The 24,317-nt window shown below is 40.3% G+C and overlaps 1 protein-coding gene across 3 annotated transcripts in view; it reads left to right on the forward strand.

Annotated features, from left to right (window-relative positions):
• The window catches only part of SYTL4 (synaptotagmin like 4), a 640,358-nt gene extending 616,754 nt beyond the window's left edge, over positions 1-23,604 (forward strand). For all 3 annotated transcript variants that reach the window (XM_086918791.1, XM_086918790.1, XM_086918792.1), the window contains 3 exons: positions 15,614-15,713; positions 16,595-16,803; positions 22,565-23,604. In XM_086918791.1, coding sequence (XP_086774917.1) covers positions 15,614-15,713; positions 16,595-16,803; positions 22,565-22,701 — 446 coding nt within the window. In that variant the 3' untranslated portion in view covers positions 22,702-23,604. The remainder of the gene's footprint in view (positions 1-15,613; positions 15,714-16,594; positions 16,804-22,564) is intronic.
• The last annotated feature ends 713 nt before the right edge of the window (positions 23,605-24,317 follow it).

Consider the following 24,317-nt stretch of genomic DNA (forward strand, 5'->3'; position numbering starts at 1 on the left):
TCTTCTGTACGACACTCTACAACACTCTACTCCATTCTACGCATTACCCTTTCTGCCACTCCAATCTGTGCTACAACACTCCACAACACTCTGTGACACTCCACTCTACCTGACTCGGACACTGTGCTCCACTCAATGCCACTCAACTCTACAACACTCTACTCCCTCCACAGCACTGTATGCTACTCCATGACACTCCACTCCTCTCTACGTCATTGCACTTTGCGCCCACTCTATTCTACTCTGCATCACTGTACTCTAGGTCACTGCTCTCTGTACCCCTCTACTATAAACCACTCTACTCTTCCAAACTCTAGGACCCTGCACTCTGGCACTCTACTCTGCAGAAGTGCACTCTATGCCACTTCACCACTCAACTGTACATCACTGCACTCTATGCCACTCTACACCTCTGCACTCTACCCTGCACCACTCCACGTCCCTTCCTTCTACAACACTCTAATCCACTCTGCGCGGCTCTACTCTACCCCATTGCTCTCTACTCTACACCGCTCTACGACAATGCACTCTACACCACTTTACTCAAAACCAATGCTTTCTAATCCAATCTACTCTGTTCTATATGGCACTTTACTCTAGGCCACTCTACTACACTCCACGATACTCCACTCTGTGATGCTCTACTCCATTAAACTCTACTCCACTCTAGTATACAGCACTCTACTCCACTTTGTGCCATTCTACGACATTACTCAACTTTACAATGCTCTACACAACCCCCTCTGTCACTCCATGCCACTTTACCTCACTCCATTCTGTGACACACTACTCCACTCTGACAGCCTACTCTGCTATATGCCACTTCTCTCTATGCATTGCCCTTTACGCCACTTCAAAGTGTTACACCACGACATTCTGTGCCACTCCATTCTTCGACACTCTACTCCCTCCACAACACTGTATGCTACTCCATGACACTCCACTTCACTCAACTCTACTGGATGCCACTCTAAGCTATTCCATAACACTCCAATCTACTCTACTTTATGACACTCTACTCTCCTTTACCCTACTAACTTTTAGCCATGCTGAACAGCAGCCTCACTGGTGTACAACAGTGCTATAACATATTGACAAAGCCAATAGCTCTTACATAGGCGAGACCTATTGGCTTTGCCGTTGCTTGTTCTATTTCCCAGTCGTGCTTACTTCCTGTAGAGAGGCCACTATGTTTTGCGTGTGATGATCACCTGAGCAGTCACTGGCGTTAGTGTGCTTTAGGATGAAGAAATCAGCCAGTCACGGATGTGTTGTCTCGCTAGCTAGTGAGTGTGTTCAGGTGGGCTTCCATGACCCCACACTGTAATGTAAGTAGGCTGTGCACCTCGATGCATCACCACTAGTAAACAGGGTGGGAGGGGCATGCACGTGTGGGAGTTACAGACTCTTCTATGAATGACCCTGTTACATTAAAACACTGTACTGTTGTGTTTTTTTTTTACCCGACTCATGACCTCCCTAATGGTAATACGTGGAGAAATGGCAAGGTATCTTTGTGAAGCATGTACTCTGCCAGGATTCCTTTGATTTAAGTGGCATGGTTCCTGGTTGCTGAAGCAGTTGGGTTAGGAGCCCCCTGACGGCGGCCTCTCAAGGGATCTCTTTCCCTCTCTTGTAAGCAATCCAAGGGGGCACTCTGTAGGATAAGTCTGTTAAAAGATTAGGAATGTGGATGTCTCTTTTCTCTCTGGACAATTCCAAAGAGAGTGGGTTGTGCAGTTTCCTGATTCACTTTTATTACCGCCACTGGAAAGCCTGTCACCGTGTGGCAGGACCACAGACTCCGAGCCGCGCAGTTTGGTGTTGGTACTGTGGCCACAGCACTTTCTTTGCTTAGTTACGTTTATGGTTTGTGATTGATGGGCGAAGTAGGCCCAGGAGGTGAAGTAAGAAAGGTGATCTCGATACCCAGCACGTATAGTACATATTATCTCAGTATGCAAAGGACTGATCTACAGATGATGATCCGCAGAAGTTGTGGCTGAAATGCCAGCAACACTGGCTTCATCTTGATTATGGGAGGATGTGTAGTCCAGTTATGTAGTCACCTAATAATGTAATAGTCTATGATACAAAGCCTATTCCAAAGTGAAATAAAAGCATTACAGCACACAATAGGTGATGAAGACTTTGTTCAAAGATTAGTTATGATTAAGAGATGAATCCCGAGAGTCTGTTTGACATTCAGTTTCTTCAGAGTTCAGCATCGTATGTTGCATTCTGGAAGACTGTGGCAAGGAAGAATGATATGGAAATCTGAAAAAAACTTTAGTTAGAGTGAGTGTTTACAAAATGTAGTGTAGTGTTTGCAAAGGTGCGTCCATTCAGCTCATCTATCCTCTTGCTCAAGGTTAACGAGATGAGGAATGTAGACCTGTCAGTCACCAAAACAACAAGCTTTGTATGAAAAACTCGTAAAAATTCAGACCAGAAAGCTTTGTATGGAAAACAGATAAAAATGTTTAAATCCTAAACAACAAGATGCCTACAAAACAGGGTTACAAGTGGAGGCACCTATTGAAATTTCTACACACAAGTCCAACTGAGAAAACCTTGAACAACCAAAAGTAGGACTGCTCCCATAGTCACCATGTCCCCTTCCCACTGGGTTTAAGTCTGGGCTGTCGTTTTGGAGCAGCCTTGCTGGAACTATGTGACAAGGAAGGCCTTCCTGCTTGATGCAGAGGTGGAGTGCACTTGCCAGGTGGAGTGACCCTCTTCTCAATCTATCAAAGCCCATCTTTTGAAAGAACCTGTATGAGACAGCCTCGACAGACAGAGTCTGCCCCAAAGACAATGGGTTACCCCAGCCACTTGTCCGGGTGAAGTACAACAAGCATGATGGTATCTGGATTAAGGAAATGCTCAATCACCTTCAAACTTGGAGAAAGGTAAGCAACTATGCTTCTTTTGCCCCTGGAGTGCTGTACTAATCTCTTAAGCTGTCCTGCAGAATGTTGCTGTTTAGGTCTATAAGAGCCCTGTTTCATCATCTAGAGGATGTCCTGTGTATTCCAGAACCAGTTAAATCTTTTCCAACCCTTACAGCTGTGGAGATATTGCCAGTGAAGCTACGTTTGAGATTCCCTTCGACTTCCTAGACATCTAGGGCAAACTAGACCCCATGTTACCCTCAATGGGCTTTCCTGGTCCGGTGGGTACCACCACCAACACAAGATGTGCCTTGATCAGTAGATTCTGAGATGCAGGCCATACAACCTCACAACCCCTAAAGGGACATAAAAGGGTAACTAACACACTTCCAGTCCCTGTCCCCACCCAATGGCTAATAGACCTGGCCTTTAAGTGACTGGACCCACCGAGCCCCCAGACACTAGTGATAAGATACAGTCACCCTTCATCCCTTTGTGATTACCACAATACCCCTAAAAGAAGATTTACTTACCAAAAAGGGAGGAGGGCTCCTATGACCAGTGCATCCATCCATTGAGCATCTTTGAAGGATCTTCTAGCCTTTCATAGCTGGTGCACCGGGCACAGTGCTCATAATCACCAAAGCCACTAAAAATGTTACATTAGCCTTTGGAGCAACTTTGCTAAAACATTTACACACTGGCTTTAGGTTTGTATCGAGGCATACAGCTTAGTTGCCCAAACAAGATTCCATCGACTATATGGTTAATTGTGAAACAAAACTATAGACCCTCAGAGGTAGACACTTCTGGTTTTGAATGCCTCTGTTTTCAGTGTTGAATACTTGCCGTACATGTAAATAAAATCATGTTCTTATAAAGTTAGGAACTGCCAGGCCATTTAAAGTATTACCTGCTTTCTGATGTGTAAACTGATGTGAGTGTCTAGCCAGTCACAGTCTCCTTAATATGCTGTGGATTACTCAATGTGACAAAAGCTAGGCAGGACTCAAGATAGAGCTTCAATAAAATTAATATATGTGCGAAAATTAATATTTTTACAAAAATATGCCCATGTAAGAACGTACAATATTTGTGCTTTTAAGCAGAGTTTGAGTGTTGCATGTCTTTTTAAGTAATTTTGAGAAGATGTGGGAGGATTTCAACATGAGAGCGGTGCACTTGTTGCACGTACCCTCTGGGAAAGTTGAGTGTTTGAACTCTGTAATGAGGTACACTGAATGTAATTTGTCTGAGGTAAACTGTCTAGTATCCACCGGGTGTAAGAATAAATGGGGTACGAGTATTTTCGACGAGTTGAAAGCAGAGCCTGGAGATACTAGCGCTCCAGCACTGGATCTTTCATTGATTCACATGCTTGAATAATTCCCCATCATCAGACTGGGAACCCCCGGTATACTTTCCAACAGCAGTACATACTTAAACATAACTTCATTGTTAACTAACAGGCATTTTCTTCAACCCATCCTCATCCTTATATGACCAAAACTCTAGCCAATCAGAATGCCCTACCTCCAGCTGTTTTATCACTGATTCTTCCAACTGTCGAATTTCTCCCACACATTAGGAATAGGTACCCTATCTGACAGCTCTTACAGAGAGAATCATTTTTCAAAGTATGGCAGAGGCAGCATTGAGAAAGTCTTTATTTAAAACATGTCTATCATGTGGCAAAGAAAATTTACGTTGTGGACCCACATGAAGTGTTTACTGTTTACATCTAAAACACAAGCCATTTATGTCCTCGGGGAAATTGCATGAGACAGAAGTTGTCAGTGTCTTCTTCTATTTTTCTAGTTCAAGCTGGGTTCTTGACAGAAGCAGACATGCTCGGCTTCCTTGTTCCTTTTCCTTTTAGGTATTGGATCCATTGATCGTTCATTACTCAACATTCCACACACCTTCATTAAGATTAGAACGTTTTATTTGTTGAATGTCACTGATCATCCGTGATGATTACCCTGCGTAAATTACTCCGAGGTCGAAACGTCAACAATGTGTGACTTTGGACTGTCCCTGAACAAAATGACTGAGGACCAAATAATATCTAACCCAGGCTGCACACTTTTTTTCACATGTGCTCTTCGCCATCACACCTGTTACACACGTAGCACCTACACATACGATTATATTGAGCATGACCATAAGTTTGTTTCGCTCTTAAAAATTCTTGGACTACTTAATTTAACGCAACTTTTTTGGGCAGTATTTAAGTACTGAATTTTGTTGATGTCAAAATCAGCGCTCACATCTGTACAAAAGATGAAATTAGTGAAACCTCAGGCCTCTAGGAATAAGACAATGGCAGAAAGGAAAACATAAACAAAATAAATCGAGAACTGCTAATCTCTCATTAAAGGATTTATAGATCTCATTAACGGTGATTTTAGACCTTTGGCAATTTGTAATAGGGCTGTCAGACTGCCAGTGCGGCGGTCTCCACTGTGGGTACAGCGATCCATTGGATAAGCCATAATCCTAATCAGGCCCTACGTAATTACAAAGAAACCGAAAAAAGCGTATTCAAGTAAAGAAAGTAAACAAATTGAAATTTAAGATTTTTACCCAAGGCATAAAAATTGATAGGATGGATCATTAAAAGAACATTATAAAATTTTTCAGCCCGACAACAGGACCTGAGGTGTACCGGAGAACATAATCATTAATATGTACTTGTTCAGAGAAATTCTGAGAACATGACAAGTCAATTGGATTCTTTAATGGCAGAAGGGATTTTTAACCCCTTCGTCGCGGCACAAATTTCGCCGCGGTGCGATGGGGGCGTGATTGGGTGTGGCATTCAGGTACTTATGATGGCTCCCGGTCGTTATAAATCACAGTGGGCGTGTGCTCATGATGGCAGGGAGCCGTCGGAACTCCACCCACTGATTAATTCTCCCACACGGTAATTAACAGCACATGGGCAGAGCGGCAATCTTCTGACGGCTCCTGGTCATGATGAGCACACGTGTACTGTAACTCATGACGGCCGGGAGCCGTCATGAGCACTGAAGGTGATAAAGTACAACAACTGTAAATTGAACTAATATTGATTATCTAGGAACAATAAAGAATCTAGATTAGTTAACCTACTTCACAGTATTATAGTCCAAAACGTTCTGAAGATTAGAATTCACAATTATTATGACATTGATAATGTGAAGGATAACCAAAGAAGGAGAGGTTATGGGAAGGCATCTTGAATCATCCTCTAAAGTGCAGTTAAAACATTATTCCTCTCTGGACCCAGTCAAGAGGAAGAACTATTTGTTCATTTGAAATGATGAGTAGAGTTGGTATCACCAGAGATGCTAGAGCAAACAGCTCAAATATTTGATTTTAAAATAAGTAATAAATAGTATTATGGTGCGCACAAAAGTGGATGCTTATGTGCACTGGATATTTTGGCAAATGAACACAAGCAGAAGGTAAGAACTTGAATAGTACAGTGATGATACTGAGAACACTGCAGTAGAAATGTAAAAGTAAATAAAAAATAAAACCAAATATATTGGGCTTGGAGGTTAGTGGACTAGAGGGTGTTCAAACTCTGCTTCCAGTGTGAATTGTAACATCTTTCTACAGTGGTTTTAGAATGGATGACTTGAATATTAGATATAAGATAAACATTGTGAGTTGTGTTATGTGTAAAAAGGCCAGGTAAAATGAATTGGTAATGCAATCATCATTATTTGGTCATAACATGAAGACTGTTTTTTCACCTGCAAATTGTATTGGTTCTTAATCAAATGTTGATCTTAATCAGATGCCCCGATCAATAGCATGAGTAGTAGTTTTGCAATCCATTGTATGAGAAATAGTCACAAGTAATGAACATTACACTTGGGGTATGTAAATACACAGAACGGACTAAGGGGAAGATCAAATATAAGAAAAGTTGAGACATTGTTTTCCCACCAGTCCTCAGAAAAGAATGGGGAGCTAGGATTCGGGGGCCCTTGGCATACAAAGAAAAGTTCTATCCGTAGTTGGTTTCTGACGGTTCCTCTTTGTGTATATATGATACCTGTTAATCACTTCCCATAATTTGCAGAAAGTACTGATTTCTCCTAAATTATAAGATTATTCTAATGACAGAACTATTCTGATTAAATATTTTCTCATCACCTAATTATTCTCGAAGAACGACAATATGCTAAATGGTGAAATCACCAATGCATTTTATTTAAGGCCCTTCAACCTGAATCACCATTAGACCTAGAACTAATCCATTCTTTTTCCTTTTTCCTACTGAAAGCAGCCTCTATTCCATTTACTCTGAAAATCTTGGATGCAGAGTATTACAATGAGACCCTTTACATCATGTAATGGTGATCATTAAAAAAAAAAGCTGTACTGTGGTTCTAGTCAGTTACTGTCCCATTACTGTACTTCTGAATCTGTCTGAAATCCTGGAAGCTTTTGTTGCTTCTCACCCTAGAAATCATAATGTGTGGAACAGCTTTTTTGATGAATCCAAAGTTTACTTCTGCCCCCAGTGGAGCACCAAATCTGTGCTTCTGGTGGTACCTGATGATCTTCTGATGACAGTGCACTCATGATGGATCATGTTATCACACATTCTTGACACAAACATTTGACCATCCTTTTGCATTACCTTCATCAAACTAGGCTTGGAAGTAGTTGTGGTTTCGTTATTTTTTTTAAAAAGCATGTTACAAATGGCTGCTCAAATGAAATAACTCACTAGTGGAGTTCTCCTAGAATCATCATCATTTCAGAGCCTTTTCATCATCAGTGTTGAGCTTCTGCCTCTCCTGGTCAGATCCCATGGCTTTTGCTTCTATATGTACGCAGGCAGTAACCAGACTGTCTTCCAGCTGTATACAAATCAATATTGCTCCACTAATAACTAGCCACTTTGCTCATTGGAAGTAGAGGACTGGATGGGCATCCATTGTCTCAAGATACATTTTGAGACAGAGGTAAGGGGATGGCTGTTCAGGACAGGGGGGAGCTCTGAAGGGATGCCTTCTGGCCACAAGAACGAAAGAGATTTCCTAAACCAACATAAACTATGAAAACTCTGAATTTTAAGATGAGGGTTCATCTCTCTAGGTCCTCAGATCTTAACTATCACTCCTTTATTCTTTTGCATGAAATTACCAAAATATTTTGTTTTGTCCTACTCCCCAGAAAAGGAAACATGCTTGCTGGAACAGCCATCAATTGGACTATGGGAACTCTTTGTATGATTTTACCCTAATGTCTTTATGCTAAGCTTCAGGTCATTCCAAATTCCTAGAGACATTTGGTAAATGGTCCAAAGAGGTGGCCACGACTCCCTTTCTTAGTTTGCTTCAATCCTGGTGGTCTTGTCTGCTTAAAGCTACATGCTAAGTCAATCACTCTGTATATGATAAAACATACATGTTAGCAACACGACGGAAAGCACCACATTAACATGCAAGTAAAGAGCAGCCGGAGGAGTGTACTAAGTTACCTTTACTGGGTAAAGTATGCAATGCAAAAATAGTCAATACAAGACATGATTACACAGATCGGGCACTGCACCTAAACATTATTAGGAAGGGATATCAAAACAAACAAGCCCTGTGGTGAGATGGGATGAGACTATGTAAGAGTCTCATAAGATTTGGGAAGGTATTGTAAAGTATAAGCACTGGGCAAAAGACAGCACAACCATGAGGAAATATATAAATGCAATTGAAGCATATCCTAAAAATACTTCTGTAGAGCACGAGATTGATTTGTTGGTTTCGTTTTGTACAGGAACTTAGATAGAACATGCAATTGCACAGGAGCCTAAATGAACTCTGATATGATTATAGGTAAAATACATTCTAAACCAGTCTCAGACTAATGCTTACACACAGGAAAAATAGACACAAAGGACTATGCATCTGAAAAATGGAAAAAAGTAGTAAAGCAACAAGTAAGCCATATTGATTCACACTTAACCTGTGTCCTATAATACATTATTTAGCTTGAAAAACAATTAACAGTCTAAAAGGCATTTTAATTTGAATAGCATGAAATATTAGGGATGTGCAATGGAGAATGGTTGTATGAAAAGTGCTTTGGTGTAGTACCCTACTATGCTTTGTTGCTGAAAGATCAGGAACACGCTAAATTAAAATCACTATTTGCAAAATGAAGTGGCACTACACATCATTAATAGTTCCCAAAAGTTTATTTGCCATGCGAACAGGCTAGATCAGTAATGCAAATATCAGAAGTACTTACGGAATAAAGGATCAGCAGACCATCTTTATTGTACTCCTCTGTAGGTTTCTTTAATTTCCTATGCAACCCTTTATATGAGTCTGAGAGAAAACACTTCAATGTATTCAATATATAGGCTGATCTTGTGACTGCAGAAAATAAAGAGAGAATGTTTTACCCTGGGTTCCGAGAGTTTGAAAAATAAAATGTAACTCAATTTGAAGGATAGACTCTCAGCAATGTTTAAGAATTAGTCTGAGACCTAAATTTATAATCAGTAAATGTGATGTCCTACTTTATGAGTTCAAGGGATACATGATAAAGAGAAAGTGTACAGCAAACGAGCTTCTTAATCTTTATTCTGGCTTTAAATGCCTCATGTTGCTTATATAGAGTGGACCAATAGCCTTCTGGAGCACCGAACAAGAGATAACATTTTTATAATAGGTGTTGTTTTGGACCAATGAATAATATTATGAAGCACATTGTTCTTTGGTTTGAATCACCTTCCCAGCACTCAACTAAAATCCTTCATGTTTCATTTTTCACCCTTTCATTTTTCACCTTTTGATTTGCCTTCTCTTGAAGTTTTTGTTCGATTGTGCAATTTCCACCATTCCAAGATGGCGCGGTTCGGCGTTTAGAGTTTTAGACGCTAGTCCGTCTTTTATGTTGTTGAATCAGTTTCGTAGTTTAGTACCGGCAAGGGCTGTGGTTCCCCATCCACTGCCGAGTCGAGTGAAGTATGCGTGAGGTTTGCCGAAGAGAGGAGTTTTGAGAGAAGTTCAAGGGAGTTATCGAGGTGAGCGAGCTGCGTGATTGCAGCGGTGTCAGTTACATCAGTCAGGGTCAGTTAAACGCCCGTTTTACATATACGGCGTTTCCTTGTTACTTCTTGCAGGAGAACACTTCAACTCGGAGCAGTCAGCATCTTTTGATTTACTGACTTGAAGATAAGGTAACCTGTTGCTTCAGCCTACTGTACTGAACAGTGTTAGTTAGAATCTGTTTTGCTACTCTGGTAGAAACTTTAGTTGAGAGCACATTTTTGGTTTTTGTGTTTACAGAAGGATTTAGCTCTTGAGGAGCGCGACTGGAGTAAGTGGTTTTTTACAGCGTTTTCCACAAATGCACCCAGGTGATGGTGAAGGGTTTTTTTTGTCTTTTTCTGGAGCTTGATTATTTTTATTTCTTGTGCTTCTTAGACTGTTGAGTGACAGTATTGCTTTCTGCATCATTTATTTACAGGCCCCCGACGAAGAGCTGCCTACAGCTCGAAATGCATTGGGCACACGGGCAAACAGAGATGAAAAGAAATTGATTTTGATGTATTGTTGAATGTTGAATATTGTATATTGCGTTTGTTATACAATGAGAACAAATTGTGTTTATTTTTATGCTTTGGAAAACTAAAAATAATTTTGAAACAGCAAAAAAGAGTGTATGTTTAATTTGGAGCGCGTCTAGCGCTTGAGCAACAGTGCGCTAAGGTTAAGTGTCATTCACACTTAAGATAAGATTTTCAAAAGTTCAGCACGTGTTAGGGCAGACGTGCTACCCTAGCTGCACGCTTTGAAGAATAAGTTTGAATTTACTTAAGTTAACTAAGAAGAATAAATAGGGTGAGTGCTCCTCTAATCCCATAATATATCATTTTGAGTATCTGTCTACACGGAGTGAGCACCATGGCTTATGACCAAATCTCAAGCATGACAGATAACAGGGCGAAAACATTAGCCTATACTTCAGAACAAGCAGACAGTATTTACACCTTAATTCAGGAAGTCAAATCATCAAATGCGCAAGGCAATACTATTATGCAACAACTAAAACAACTTGAATTTCTCGCAAAACGAGAAGTAAATCAGAAGTTACACGCATCTACCTTGGTACAGTACCACAGAGTCAAGAGGATCCCACGTGGTCTAAGGATGTCCATAAAACCGATGTTGCACAGATTTCACCTCAATAAGGAGTTTATGGAAAAATGGTTTTCAATCCTAAACAAGTGTTCACTTGACTTAATCTTGTTATTGATAGAAGAGCTGGCAAAAGTCATTCATGAATTATCAAATGAAATCGACGAAATAAAACATAATTTGGAATCACGGATGGATAAAACAGATTGGGACAAATCATTGGAGGAACTAAACACCAAGCTAGAAAGATACCAGAAGGAGCTTCAAGAGGGTAAACTGAGGAAATTTAAACGTGATACACTGGACTATAAATTAAATGAAGTGTATACGTGGGCGGAAGTTTATGCCCAGCGAAGATCATTCCAGAGGAAAAAGACTGTCGTGACTTCAGAAGAAAGTCTAGTTTCTGATAGTGAACTGAGTACAAACCGGCCGGCAGCTCAAACCCAAATTGCGGAAACAAGCACTGGACAAACAACAACTGAAGCTACCAAATCCATCTCCACAAGTCAGCCTTTTTTATCCCAGGTAGTGGACACAAGCCAACCTCCAGGGAAACAACCGAAAAAGCAATCAAAACAAGGAGAGGAGGGAGAAGGAGTCCGAACAAGAAGCACGAGGTGAACTTGGTCTTAAATATCTCACAGATAGAATTGACAAAGGATGAAATGAGAATATTGAATAAAGGGCTAGGATTCGTTCCAACATACGACACCAACAACTTGGAAAATGAGATTGCATTTTTTAAATTCATGAGGGTCCTTAAACTAAGACATTTCTTCACGAATGTGGTACCGGAACAAACGGCGAAAGAAGAACCTGAACTCCTTGAGTTCAAGCCGAAATCTAAATTTCAAGCCCCAGTGAGCCATAAGATCTTGGATGCCTTTGAAAATTCTGTTCTTAATGAAATGGAAAACATGAATCTGAAGAAGTCAAAAAGGAAAAACATCTCGATTTATGACAGGTCCATCATAAAAGGTCTTCAAGAAAATCCTAATATTCATATACAGAAGGCTGATAAAGGAGGCGCCATAGTAGTTATGGACAAGACCATGTACCTCAGAAAAGTGAATGAACATGTGGAAGATGCTATGACCTATCTGAAACTGGATAGAGATCCCACAGTTGAACTTCAACAAACACTCACTGAAATCCTAACTAAAGCTTTTGATCAAGGGCACATATCTGCTACTACTAAACAATTTCTAACCGTGACTAATCCCAGGAAACCATCACTCTATATGCTCCCCAAGGTGCATAAAAACCTTTTAGACCCCCCCATGCGTCCGATTGTGACCGGGTGTGGCACCATTTTTGAACCACTCGGTCAGTACATCGATACATTCCTACAACCATTCGTTCAAAGATGGTCATCGTACATTAAAGATACCAATGATTTTCTTGTGACGCTTAAAAATGTCAAAACAACAAACTCCATACTTTTGTGTACTATTGACGTCAAGTCATTGTACACTTCAATTCCCCACCTCGCCGGGTTGGAAGCCGTAGAATGGGCTTTGCTACAACAGAATGCTGTAAGAGCTAACAAAGTGTTTATCTTGGAGTTACTACATTTTTGTTTACATCACAGCTACTTTAAATGGTCTTCTGATTTTTTCCTTCAACAACATGGAACATCCATGGGATTTGCCGGGGCCCCGGCATATGCCAATACCTTTATGGCAAAATTCGAGGCGGATCATATATACAACAACAAAAATTGGAACGATCATGCAACTCTATACAGGAGGTTCATCGATGACATTTTCCTGATATGGTCAGGAACCAGACAAAACTTGGAATCAGAGATAGAGAGGCTAAACTCATGCTCTGAACACATTGAATTCACGCATGCCATAAGTGAAAAAGAACTTCCTTTCTTGGATGTACTAGTCAAAATTGATGAACAACAAATTGTTACCACCATATACAGAAAACAAACAGATGTCAACAATTCACTCCTATATCAAAGTTTCCACACTCAACACCTGAAGGATAACCTCCCAGTATCTCAGTACATGAGAATCAAGAGGATTTGTTCAGAAGAAGATGAATGCAAAAAGAATCTTGACTTGCAACACCAACGCTACAAAGATAGAGGATATCCGGAAGAAGTACTGAAGAAAGCTGAAGACCGCATTAAAGTTTGCAGTAGAGAGAATTTACTCACTCAAAAACCTAAGAGACTTCAGGATAGACAAGTGTTCGTATCCAAATATTCTACATCATCAAACAAATTAAAAACCATAATAAACAAACACTGGACTCTTTTGAGGAATGAAGTTGATTTCAAGGGAATTTTTAACAACACACCCATTTTCGCTTACAAGCGCTCTAAAAATTTGAAAGAGTTACTCATGACCCCTATCAGGGCAATTGAAGAAATCAACAGAGGCATGAAGAAGTGTCAGAATTGTGTACACTGTTCCAATGTTATTGTAGGAAACATACTGAATCATCCGCAAACTGGCAAAGAAATAAAATTACACTACAATGGAGATTGTAACACAACTAATGTGATTTATTACATCAAATGCCCGTGTGGCAAAATTTATACAGGCAAAACAGAAAGGAAACTAAAAACCAGAATTTCAGAACATAAAAGTACTATCAGGAACAAAAACACCAAAAGTAATTTAGCCAGACATTGGAATGAGAATAACCACAGCATCGCTCAGATAAGGTATTCCATCCTAGAGGTAGTTAAATCATATGAGGGGGTTGATCTTACCAGATCCCTCCTACAACGTGAGATTCACTGGATTAAATTTTTACTGACACAAGAACCTAAAGGACTCAATGAAAAAATAGATTTCTCATGTTTTTTATAAGTCCTTTTGACTTTGTTTATGTACCATAGTATGCTGCTTGTAATTATCATTGTCATACTGCATCTGTTCATAATATTATGAAGCACATTGTTCTTTGGTTTGAATCACCTTCCCAGCACTCAACTAAAATCCTTCATGTTTCATTTTTCACCCTTTCATTTTTCACCTTTTGATTTGCCTTCTCTTGAAGTTTTTGTTCGATTGTGCAATTTCCACCATTCCAAGATGGCGCGGTTCGGCGTTTAGAGTTTTAGACGCTAGTCCGTCTTTTATGTTGTTGAATCAGTTTCGTAGTTTAGTACCGGCAAGGGCTGTGGTTCCCCATCCACTGCCGAGTCGAGTGAAGTATGCGTGAGGTTTGCCGAAGAGAGGAGTTTTGAGAGAAGTTCAAGGGAGTTATCGAGGTGAGCGAGCTGCGTGATTGCAGCGGTGTCAGTTACATCAGTCAGGGTCAGTTAAACGCCCGTTTTACATATACGGCGTTTCCTTGTTACTTCTTGCAGGAGAACACTTCAACTCGGAGCAGTCAGCATCTTTTGATTTACTGACTTGAAGATAAGGTAACCTGTTGCTTCAGCCTACTGTACTGAACAGTGTTAGTTAGAATCTGTTTTGCTACTCTGGTAGAAACTTTAGTTGAGAGCACATTTTTGGTTTTTGTGTTTACAGAAGGATTTAGCTCTTGAGGAGCGCGACTGGAGTAAGTGGTTTTTTACAGCGTTTTCCACAAATGCACCCAGGTGATGGTGAAGGGTTTTTTTTGTCTTTTTCTGGAGCTTGATTATTTTTATTTCTTGTGCTTCTTAGACTGTTGAGTGACAGTATTGCTTTCTGCATCATTTATTTACAGGCCCCCGACGAAGAGCTGCCTACAGCTCGAAATGCATTGGGCACACGGGCAAACAGAGATGAAAAGAAATTGATTTTGATGTATTGTTGAATATTGTATATTGCGTTTGTTATACAATGAGAACAAATTGTGTTTATTTTTATGCTTTGGAAAACTAAAAATAATTTTGAAACAGCAAAAAAGAGTGTATGTTTAATTTGGAGCGCGTCTAGCGCTTGAGCAACAGTGCGCTAAGGTTAAGTGTCATTCACACTTAAGATAAGATTTTCAAAAGTTCAGCACGTGTTAGGGCAGACGTGCTACCCTAGCTGCACGCTTTGAAGAATAAGTTTGAATTTACTTAAGTTAACTAAGAAGAATAAATAGGGTGAGTGCTCCTCTAATCCCATAATATATCATTGTTTTGGACCAACACACACAGGTCACTCGAAGCCTTCAGACTAGAGCTGCTTCCTTAATAGTGGGTGGACATTTGCCTTTTTTTGAGAAAATATTTAGAGAATATCCTCAAGACACAAATGGAGTAGTCCAAGATATTGAGGAGTGTCCTGAGACCTCTTTGGCCGTGTGGTATATAACATTAAGACGAGTGTTGGCAATATTTTGAGCCCTGTCTTCTCCTTCCGTTGTAAACCTGGTGCAAGATCTTAAATTGTTTCTTGCTTGTACTGGATTTTACAGGAGCGCAGTCCATTGACTGAGTGAAGTGTAGCCTACATCTTGAAATAACTATGTCAGCAGCATTATGAAAGACTGACTGATGCTTTGCATTGAAGGAATAGTATTACTACTAATGGGAGAGAAATTGAGTCTTATTCGTGTGGCATGGACAGTACACAGTATTACCCACTTTTCCATGACGTTAGTATTGATAATGTGTTTTTACAGGTAAAGGAGACACAGGTGGCGAGCTCCAAGTCTGGATCAAAGAAGCAAGAAACCTGACTGCTGTCAAATCAGGAGGAACATCAGACAGTTTTGTCAAGGGGTAAGCTTGTTAAAAAGTGAAAAATTAAGTGATTGAGGAGACACTCAATTCATTTGCCTTTTCACCATGCTAGTCTTAAGTATGAGGATATATATACAGCAGGCATGGTTGTAGAGTGGATATATTTGGGTATTATGTACAATAGAATAGAATAGAATTTATATGCTAGATTTGCTATTTTATATACTTAAAAAACTGAATCCTTGTGTTGAGCTTGAACATTATGGTGGTTTATGACTTTCTCAGTGGTACATCTCTTAATTATTCTAAAATTGCGAAAGACTGTGTTTACCAACACAATGTATGTGCAAAACTAGAACTTATTTATTTTTCTTTTGCGTAACAGACGTCTTTGCTTTGAACACCCACACTGACAATCCTTCCATGAAACTGTTCTATCACCATCTTATTTCCATATGACGCACTTTTTAGTAAGGCCTTTAGTTTGAAAGCTAAGCCAAGAGTCTGGGATTTATTCTTACTTTCTGTTTTTAGGTAACCCTATTCATTATAGCACTCTCAGCCACCTTCCATGCCAAAGATCAGAGTTGTCTAGCCAAACATATTACTTAGTAGGCGAGTGGGTACCTTCCCATTGGTCCATGAACAGTTCTCCCACCAAATTCTCCCAGAATATAAATACGTGGGATAAAAGGGAATCCGAAATCTGCTATCACATACTTCATTGTTGCCCTTCTAGAAATAAACATGCAGTTTGTGTAGGTTTTTAGCTCGTGCTCTGCATAGTTTCTGGGTTGAATAGATGTAAAATGTGTGGGTTAGTGAATGTAATAGGCTACTAGGAGTAGAATGTACTATGACAGTGGAACATTTCTCTGGTTTTATTTCACCCTAAACTTATCACACTGTCCCTTCATCAGATATCTGATGCCTAGTAAAAGCAAAGCAACAAAGCGCAAGACTCCAGTTGTGAAAAAGACACTGAATCCCAACTACAACCACACATTTGTCTACAACGGTGTGAAGCCAGAGGACCTTCAGAATATCTGCCTGGAACTAACTGTATGGGACCGTGAGCCCTTATCAAGCAATGACTTCCTGGGAGGAGTGAGATTGGGTGTTGGCAATGGTAAGGCACTGTGTGGTCAAATTGATCCTTTACTTACAATTGATTCTTGTAGTTTCACTTAATCAGTGTCCAGAAGACTGAAAGAAATGAAGACATATGTCATCTAGTTCACACATGGTTACTAGCTTTTTCCCTGTAGATTCAGTATTGTTTTTTTCTTTGTATTTTAACATCTTTGTCTCCATCTGTATAATTTGCTATGCAGTGAACATTGCCAACCAATTAACATTAAAACTCTACCTGCAATTCTCCTCAAAGCAGTCTGTAGCACTCTGTGCTGTCTTCCCTTTGATACTGGTGGCTATCACAGCATCCTGATCTGAAACAGAGATTCAGCTAAGCCCTTTATCTTTCTTCTCTGCTCTCAACACAGTTTCACAGCTCCTGGGGTGCAAGTCCACTGCTTTCAAACTTTGTAGAACCCCTAAGCCAAGCTTGTTTTAGCTGTAGGAACAGGAGGTTCAAAAGGGCATCTATTGTAAGGAAGATGCAAATGATTGGCCTTCCCTTCAGCTCCAAGTGTCATTCATTCAAGCAACTTGAAATGCTACTCAGAGAGCATTGAAATACAGCTAAGCAGTGATTAGGCATCAAGCCTGCCTGCCTGCCAAAGCTCATTTTAAGAATGCTGATATTTGCATGACCATGTAAGGTATCCCCAAGCAACTTGTGAACTGTGACGTATTCCACTTAGTTGAGATGATATTATTTGATGTTTCTTTTCAGGTTTTTTTTTAAAGCATACTGCTGTAGCAGATTTGTACTGTGCAGATTTCTGGAACCAACACAATTACAAGCTGCACTCAAGCGGATGGACCTTTAGCCCCAGTCTAGGGCGTGACACAATAAATCAGATACATTTAAAACCCATGAAGCGCATTTGGCCCCACACACAAGACTGAGAGCGGTAGATTTGCAAACCATAAATGGTTAGAAGCAGTTTAGCATAGATACAAACTCCAATCATTTAACTTAGTCGTAAATCAGTCATCAATACATGAATGCATTTGACAATGTGATTATGATCAATCCAGAATCACAAATAGAAACACAAACAAACACTGCAACTAGGACCTGCAGCATCCAAGTGTTTCTTTGTTTTTATGAACAGAGTCTGCTCACGGTGAGAGCTTATCCAGTGCCTCTTGTGTACCGGCAAGAAAAATTGAACAGATTTAGTAAGGTCTGGGAACTCGATGTGTGTACTAACAACCTATGGGACTTTTAATAAGAAGGGAATTGTAAACTGATGCCTCTAGATAAAGTTTGAGGTCTTCAACAGATGTTGCTAACAATAGTCTTAATGCAGGACTGGATGCGTTTGTTTTTTTCATTTGAATCATTTGTTCGGTAAACGGGGCGAGGGTTGATATGTGGGGCATTCACAGCACAACATCCAGGTTTGTTTTGTTGAAATTTCTTTGTTTTACCACATAACGTAACATTCGTTTTCTGGTTGTAAATCAGATATTCTGTATCACATTTCAACATATACAGTATGATCATTGGCCTAATATACAAACAATTCAACATTTTCTCATGTTCCCAACTGCAAAGAAATAAATACCCTGCCCCCTTTCCCCCCCACAACCAACCTCTTTATTCCAGTGTTAGGTGTGTTTACATATCAGATTAAAGAACATAAGAGGGACCCTGAACCTAAAGAGGATAAGGGGAGCAACCCACCAGGGAAGTAATTAATTAGAGCAACATGAAAGGGCAGTTCCCAATAATGTAAAGAACTAAAGAGTTCCAAACATGTAAAATGCAAAATGCCCACAGAACAGCTAATGATGTTTAAATTATTTTATTGTCATTTGTATTCATAAAAATCTCTGTCAAAAGTGCGAAGTACAAAAATACATAGATCATTGAATGAGGACTGCATATAATTCATGTAACATCAGCCCAGGAACGAGAAGAATAAAAAGAGGTACATACATCACTCACGCATACTACCACAAACATACTCACTCACAAACCATTCATATTGACTCAACCAGATACACCCGCTAATCAACCAGACAAAAAGAAGCGGCAACGCGCGTTTCGGAATGGTGCCACAATATGGGATTCCTTCATCAGGGCGCAATTAATCACAGTAATTTAGACAGGGCACAGAGTTCCAAGTATCCGGGTCAGTCAAGTAAAATTCCCGTTCAGAATTTCTGGGCAGGCAAAAGCATATCAAGCCGAGAAGTCCCCAGAAGGCTGTAACGAAGGAAATGAACAGACAGCCTTACCAAATTGAGTGTTCAATGTCGAATACATAAGGGACTTTCTGAGAATTCTGAATAGTCAGAGAAGAATTAGACAGCCAATGGTTTTTCAATTATTTCGATTACTTAAACAGGGAGAAGTAGGTGCAGGTGTTCGTCGATCCAAAAAATAAAATTTGCACAATAGATACTTGGATCAGGCAACAGGCGTGTTTTCGGATCGCTAGGGCGCCTCACAGCTCTAATCTACAAATGTAGACGAGGCCGCCGGGGTCGGGGAAAGATAGCACGATAGCATGATCCTAGCCGGCAGGGAGAAGGGAATCTCCACATCCACACCGCACGGGTCTGTCCACCGCACAGACAAAAGTCGGCGCTTCTTTTTGTCTGGTTGATTAGCAGGTGTATCTGGTTGAGTCAATATGAATGGTTTGTGAGTGAGTATGTTTTTGGTAGTATGAGTGAGTGATGTATGTACCTCTTTTTATTCTTCTCGTTCCTGGGCTGATGTTACATGAATTATATGCAGTCCTCATTCAATGATCTATGTATTTTTGTACTTCGCACTTTTGACAGAGATTTTTTATGAATACAAATGACAATAAAATAATTTAAACATCATTAGCTGTTCTGTGGGCATTTTACATTTTTGGAACTCTTTAGTTCTTTACATTATTGGAAAGTGTTTACATGTCAGTCTTTATTTCTCAGGAGTCGACTTCTGTGACCTCAGTTTGTCCCTCCAGTTCTATGGGGACCCTTGAATTCCGCTGCTCAACCCCTGTCGGGTCTAGTTGAGATGACTGGGGTGTGGCTATCAGTTCCTGTATCATAGTTTCCCAGGACAATAATACGTCTGGGAGTTTCATCACGCCTGGTTTTCCTCATTTGCTCATCTTCTTGTGCGGACGCCTATTCTTTAAGATCTAATTCCCATTTCTCATTAGTCGGGCCCTGCGGGGACTGCCAATCTATGGCGATTTGCCTTTTTGCTATTTTAAGTCCCAATACTAGAAACAGTCTGGTCGTTTTACGCTTGGGGTTGCCCGTTAGCAGTCCCAGAAGGCACATTATTTTGGGTGTTACCTTCCATCCAGTCACCCTATTAAGCAGTTCTAAAACATCTGCCCAGTCGTTTTGTATACGGGGACACTGCCAGACCATGTGTTCAAAATTGGCTTGTTCGAACCCACATCTAGGGCAGTTGGGGTCTCTTGATGCATTCATTGAGTGCAGCCGACTGGGTGAAAGATATGTAATATATTGTATTTTATTAGTTTAAACCTAGCCCCTATGAACTCTTTACAAACTCCCTCATGGGTTTTCTCCAGTCAGACAGCGATAAACAATGATCAATAATCTCCTGCCACCTTTCCTCTATTTTTAGGGGTTTGCCTGGTCTATCTTCCCTCAGCGCCTGTAGAGGTGCATCACCAACTTATGCCCTCCTCCCATTGATATCATGGTAACCAGTGTTTAAGAATGTGTGGTAGCCTCTGGAAAAGTCGGCCAGAGTTGCCTGGCTGTGGCTGCTATTTTGGCATATTTCAGAAATTGTCCATTTCCTTCCTCTACCACATTCTGGAATGTTATAAACCTGCCTTCCAGATATAGGTCCGCCAACATTAGGCAGCCTCCCTCTTCCCATTTCTCTATAGTCCTAAACTGCGGGATCTCCCAAGCATCGGCCTCTGGTGCCCAGGGCTTCCTCCTGATTACCGTCTTAACTGTTCTCTCCCAGACGTTGGCCATTAGCCGTATCAGAGGAGGGATCGAGTCTGGCATGCCCCTTCTTTTCATGAGCAGGGTTGCCAGCCTTTGGTTCCAAAATGTACCTTCCAATAAGGTCCTTTCCCAGGAGGATTCAGTATCCAGCCAAGGTATTGCATGCTGTAGCTGTGATGCCAAATAGTAAAGTTCCAGGTCAGGGGTAGCCAGCCCCCCTCTGTCCCACTGCTGTTTCAGAACAACATCCCAGTTATTGACAAACGTGTTCTTTAAAATTTACAAACATTTTTAGCCATCGTTTTTTACGCAATTGTCATTAAAACCAATTTTAATGGCAATAGACCCATATATAGTTCAGAGAAGTTGCTCAGAAATTTACACTTGCAGCTGACTATTTTCTTTATCCAGTCATTGGTAATTCTCCTGGCACAATCTCATGGCTATTTTAAATCTACATTAAAGCAAAAGGTGGTGCTCGCCTATGACATTTCATCCCATTAAAAGGTAAGAGGTGAAGAAACAATGAATTTGTTTAGCACTAACCCATGCGTAACTCATAACTCTAGTTATATTCTTTTTTGCAACAATTTTCCGAAAAGATTCTCCACAAATCTTTGTGGGTCTTGCCTGAAAACTGGAATTACAGCACACATTTGCACTCGATGCAGACTTCTGAGTGAAGAGATCTTTTTTTTTGCCGCTATTAAAAACTCACTGTAGCTTATAAAAAATCCACTTAATAAATGTTTAGTCCAAGATAGTGGAGCCGTATAACTCTGATGGGGATGGTGGTCTGTTTACACAGAGACGTCCATTCAGATGTTTAAAAATGTTTGATTGTATTCTCAATGAACTTCCACAAAACGGCTCCACTTTTAACAAAGTTATCAGATTGTAGAATAGACTCCGATGTAAGCCATTCAGTGTGTGGGTCTCCGGACCAAATAACTAAATCACTAGACTATCCAGATTGTATCTTTTTTCTTGTTAATCATTTTAGAGGCCATTGAAGCACCTCAGTTTCAACTTGAACCAAACATTTCCACTCAAATACCCAACATACAAGTACATCACACTAGCTGTAGACCATTCTCCATTGCCGGCAGGACTTAAACTCGGACAGAGTTATTGGCGCTTTAGTGCTGAGCTGTAAAGCAGTGCCCACAGTCAGCTAGATTAAAGCACCCACCAGTAGGAGTGCACAAGTCAAGATGAGCACAACATGAACCAGATTCCACTGACCCCCAAAAACATCAAGGAGAAAGGTAGATTTAAAGCAGTAAACCAAGGTGGCTAACCCTGGAATTATTAGAAATTACCACTGGCAGATATTTTGACAACTACCAGATCAGAACGGAGAGATGAGTAGTGTAGTGGAGTCTAGGTTTAAAAGCAACTTTAAACACATTTCCAGGATTAGTAATGCTGTGCACCAGTCCGAGATCACATTAGAGGGGTGTACTGACTTGTTACCAGAGTAGACAGATTTGTTTTCCCAGCTTTTGCCGCCCACGTTATGGGTCCACTAAGGAAACTTAGTCTTGGGTTCAAGCAAAGAGAAGTAATCAATTTTTTCAGCTTAAAGTAGTTGTAAACTTGAATTCTGATACTGTTGCTTATCATAGGTATATACACATGTTGAATCCTACCTTAGCATCTTAGTGTTGCTAATTGTTTTGTATTTGTTGTCAAATGTCAATTTGAAATTTTTCTGAAAGTCCTAGCTAACAGCATGTTTGAAATTGTTTTTGGTTTAGGTGTTTTGCTACAGCATGCACTGCAGTGTGTAACATGTTTTGTTCTTTCCTAACCAGGTCTGAGCAATGGAGAGGCAGTAGACTGGATGGATTCCACTGGAGAAGAGCTGAATCTGTGGCAGAAGATGAGACAGTTTCCTGAATCCTGGGCAGAAGGCACGCTTCCACTTCGGTCAACCATGGTCAAAAAATGAGGACACAAATTATACTCACACTGAGCTAGCATCTCTGAAGAGATACGGGACAAAGGGGAAACTTATTAACAATGAATTATTTTAAAATTTGTGTGTATTAATTCAAAATATAAAGTGAATATTCTATTTGGAAGCATATACAAAAGGTTTATTCTCTGTTTGTTCCATTATGTGAGGGGGAGTTTGACAGCATTGACTGCTTATTTGTCCCAAGTTTATTCAAAACCCACTGCAGAGGAGTCTGGGGATCTTGTCCTACTATTCCATATTGTGCTCCTTTTCTGACCCCATCCCAAATCTTCCAAAGTCAACTACCACACTACAGAGTGGAAAGATGCAACAGACTGCAACAGTGATGTCCACCTTCCATTATTTTGAGTTTTGTGATGCAACTGCAAATGCTAAACTCCAGATCCATATAAATACCCCCCATATTTTTAATTTTTTATAGTACTATATTCTGTAAGGTGTACACTGACATGTCTACTGTAAAATTCCAAATCCACCATCACTGAACATTGGTGAGTGCTACATTTTAGAAAAACACATTATTTGGAAATGTTCTCAATATTGAAACATTACTTAATTCCTTTCAGGGTAGCCTTCCCTCACATCCGTAGTGTACCTCATTTCATTTGCTTTCAGGGCTAGAGGACCTGTCCATGTCCAAGCAAACACTCTTTTTAAAAAACATGTTTTTACTTTTTTCAAATGCGAGTGAACATAATCCTATGGAATATTTCTCCAACACACTTCTTAGAAATAACTGTCACTCAGTATATAGAAATGTTCTATGTATGATGTAAACAAATACGTACGTCTGCTGTTTTTCTGAGTTTTAATCTATTGTCTCTGACATTTGTTTGTGTTTGTGTCGATCTCATTAAAAAAGGATAAACTATGTACTTGCGGAGTCTTTTCTAGCCATGCCCTATTCATTAATTAACACTTGTTAGTCTGTAAGAAGATGTCCCCAGTACAAACAGTAGTAACACGATACAGTGCTTGTATAATGCGCCTATGTGGGGTTAAGTCTTTGCTTGAGCGGACAGTTGTTTCCTGTCTTCTTATGCTCTCTATGCACTGCTCTTTGTCTTTTTTTCTTTTGTGAATTTAACAAAATATGAGAGCTCCACATTTTCTTTGACCGTCTCCAGCAGAGCACCCAGCTCTGCTAGCCAAGGTGGGTGGTAGGGAAAACTAACCGTGGTCAATGAACTCTGCTCTCCTGGCGGAGATTGCGGACATTTGTTTACTACGTATTACATTGAAAGCACGGAATTCATGCAAACACTCTGACTAGGTGACTCCGCCGCGTAGCGGAATTAGCTACTGCACCCACAGCCCTTTGATAAAACAACTTTACCTTTACATGCTAAAAAGCATATAACCAATTCACAAAAGTGAAATTTGAAAAATATCAGGCAATGAGAGAGGTGATGATTTTGGGGTCCCCCCTAACCTAGGGGGAGGACCACGCAGATGCCTTGAACACAAAGAGCATATAATGCTGAACGATTCAGTGGTGGTTCCATCCTCCTAGGACCACCCCAAGCAAAGTTATGGGCAATAATACCATGCCAACCAAAGGCCCAGCAAAGCATTATGGGGCGAGA

Source organism: Lissotriton vulgaris, chromosome 4_1 (assembly GCF_964263255.1).
Source record: "Lissotriton vulgaris chromosome 4_1, aLisVul1.2, whole genome shotgun sequence".
Lineage (NCBI taxonomy): Eukaryota > Metazoa > Chordata > Amphibia > Caudata > Salamandridae > Lissotriton > Lissotriton vulgaris.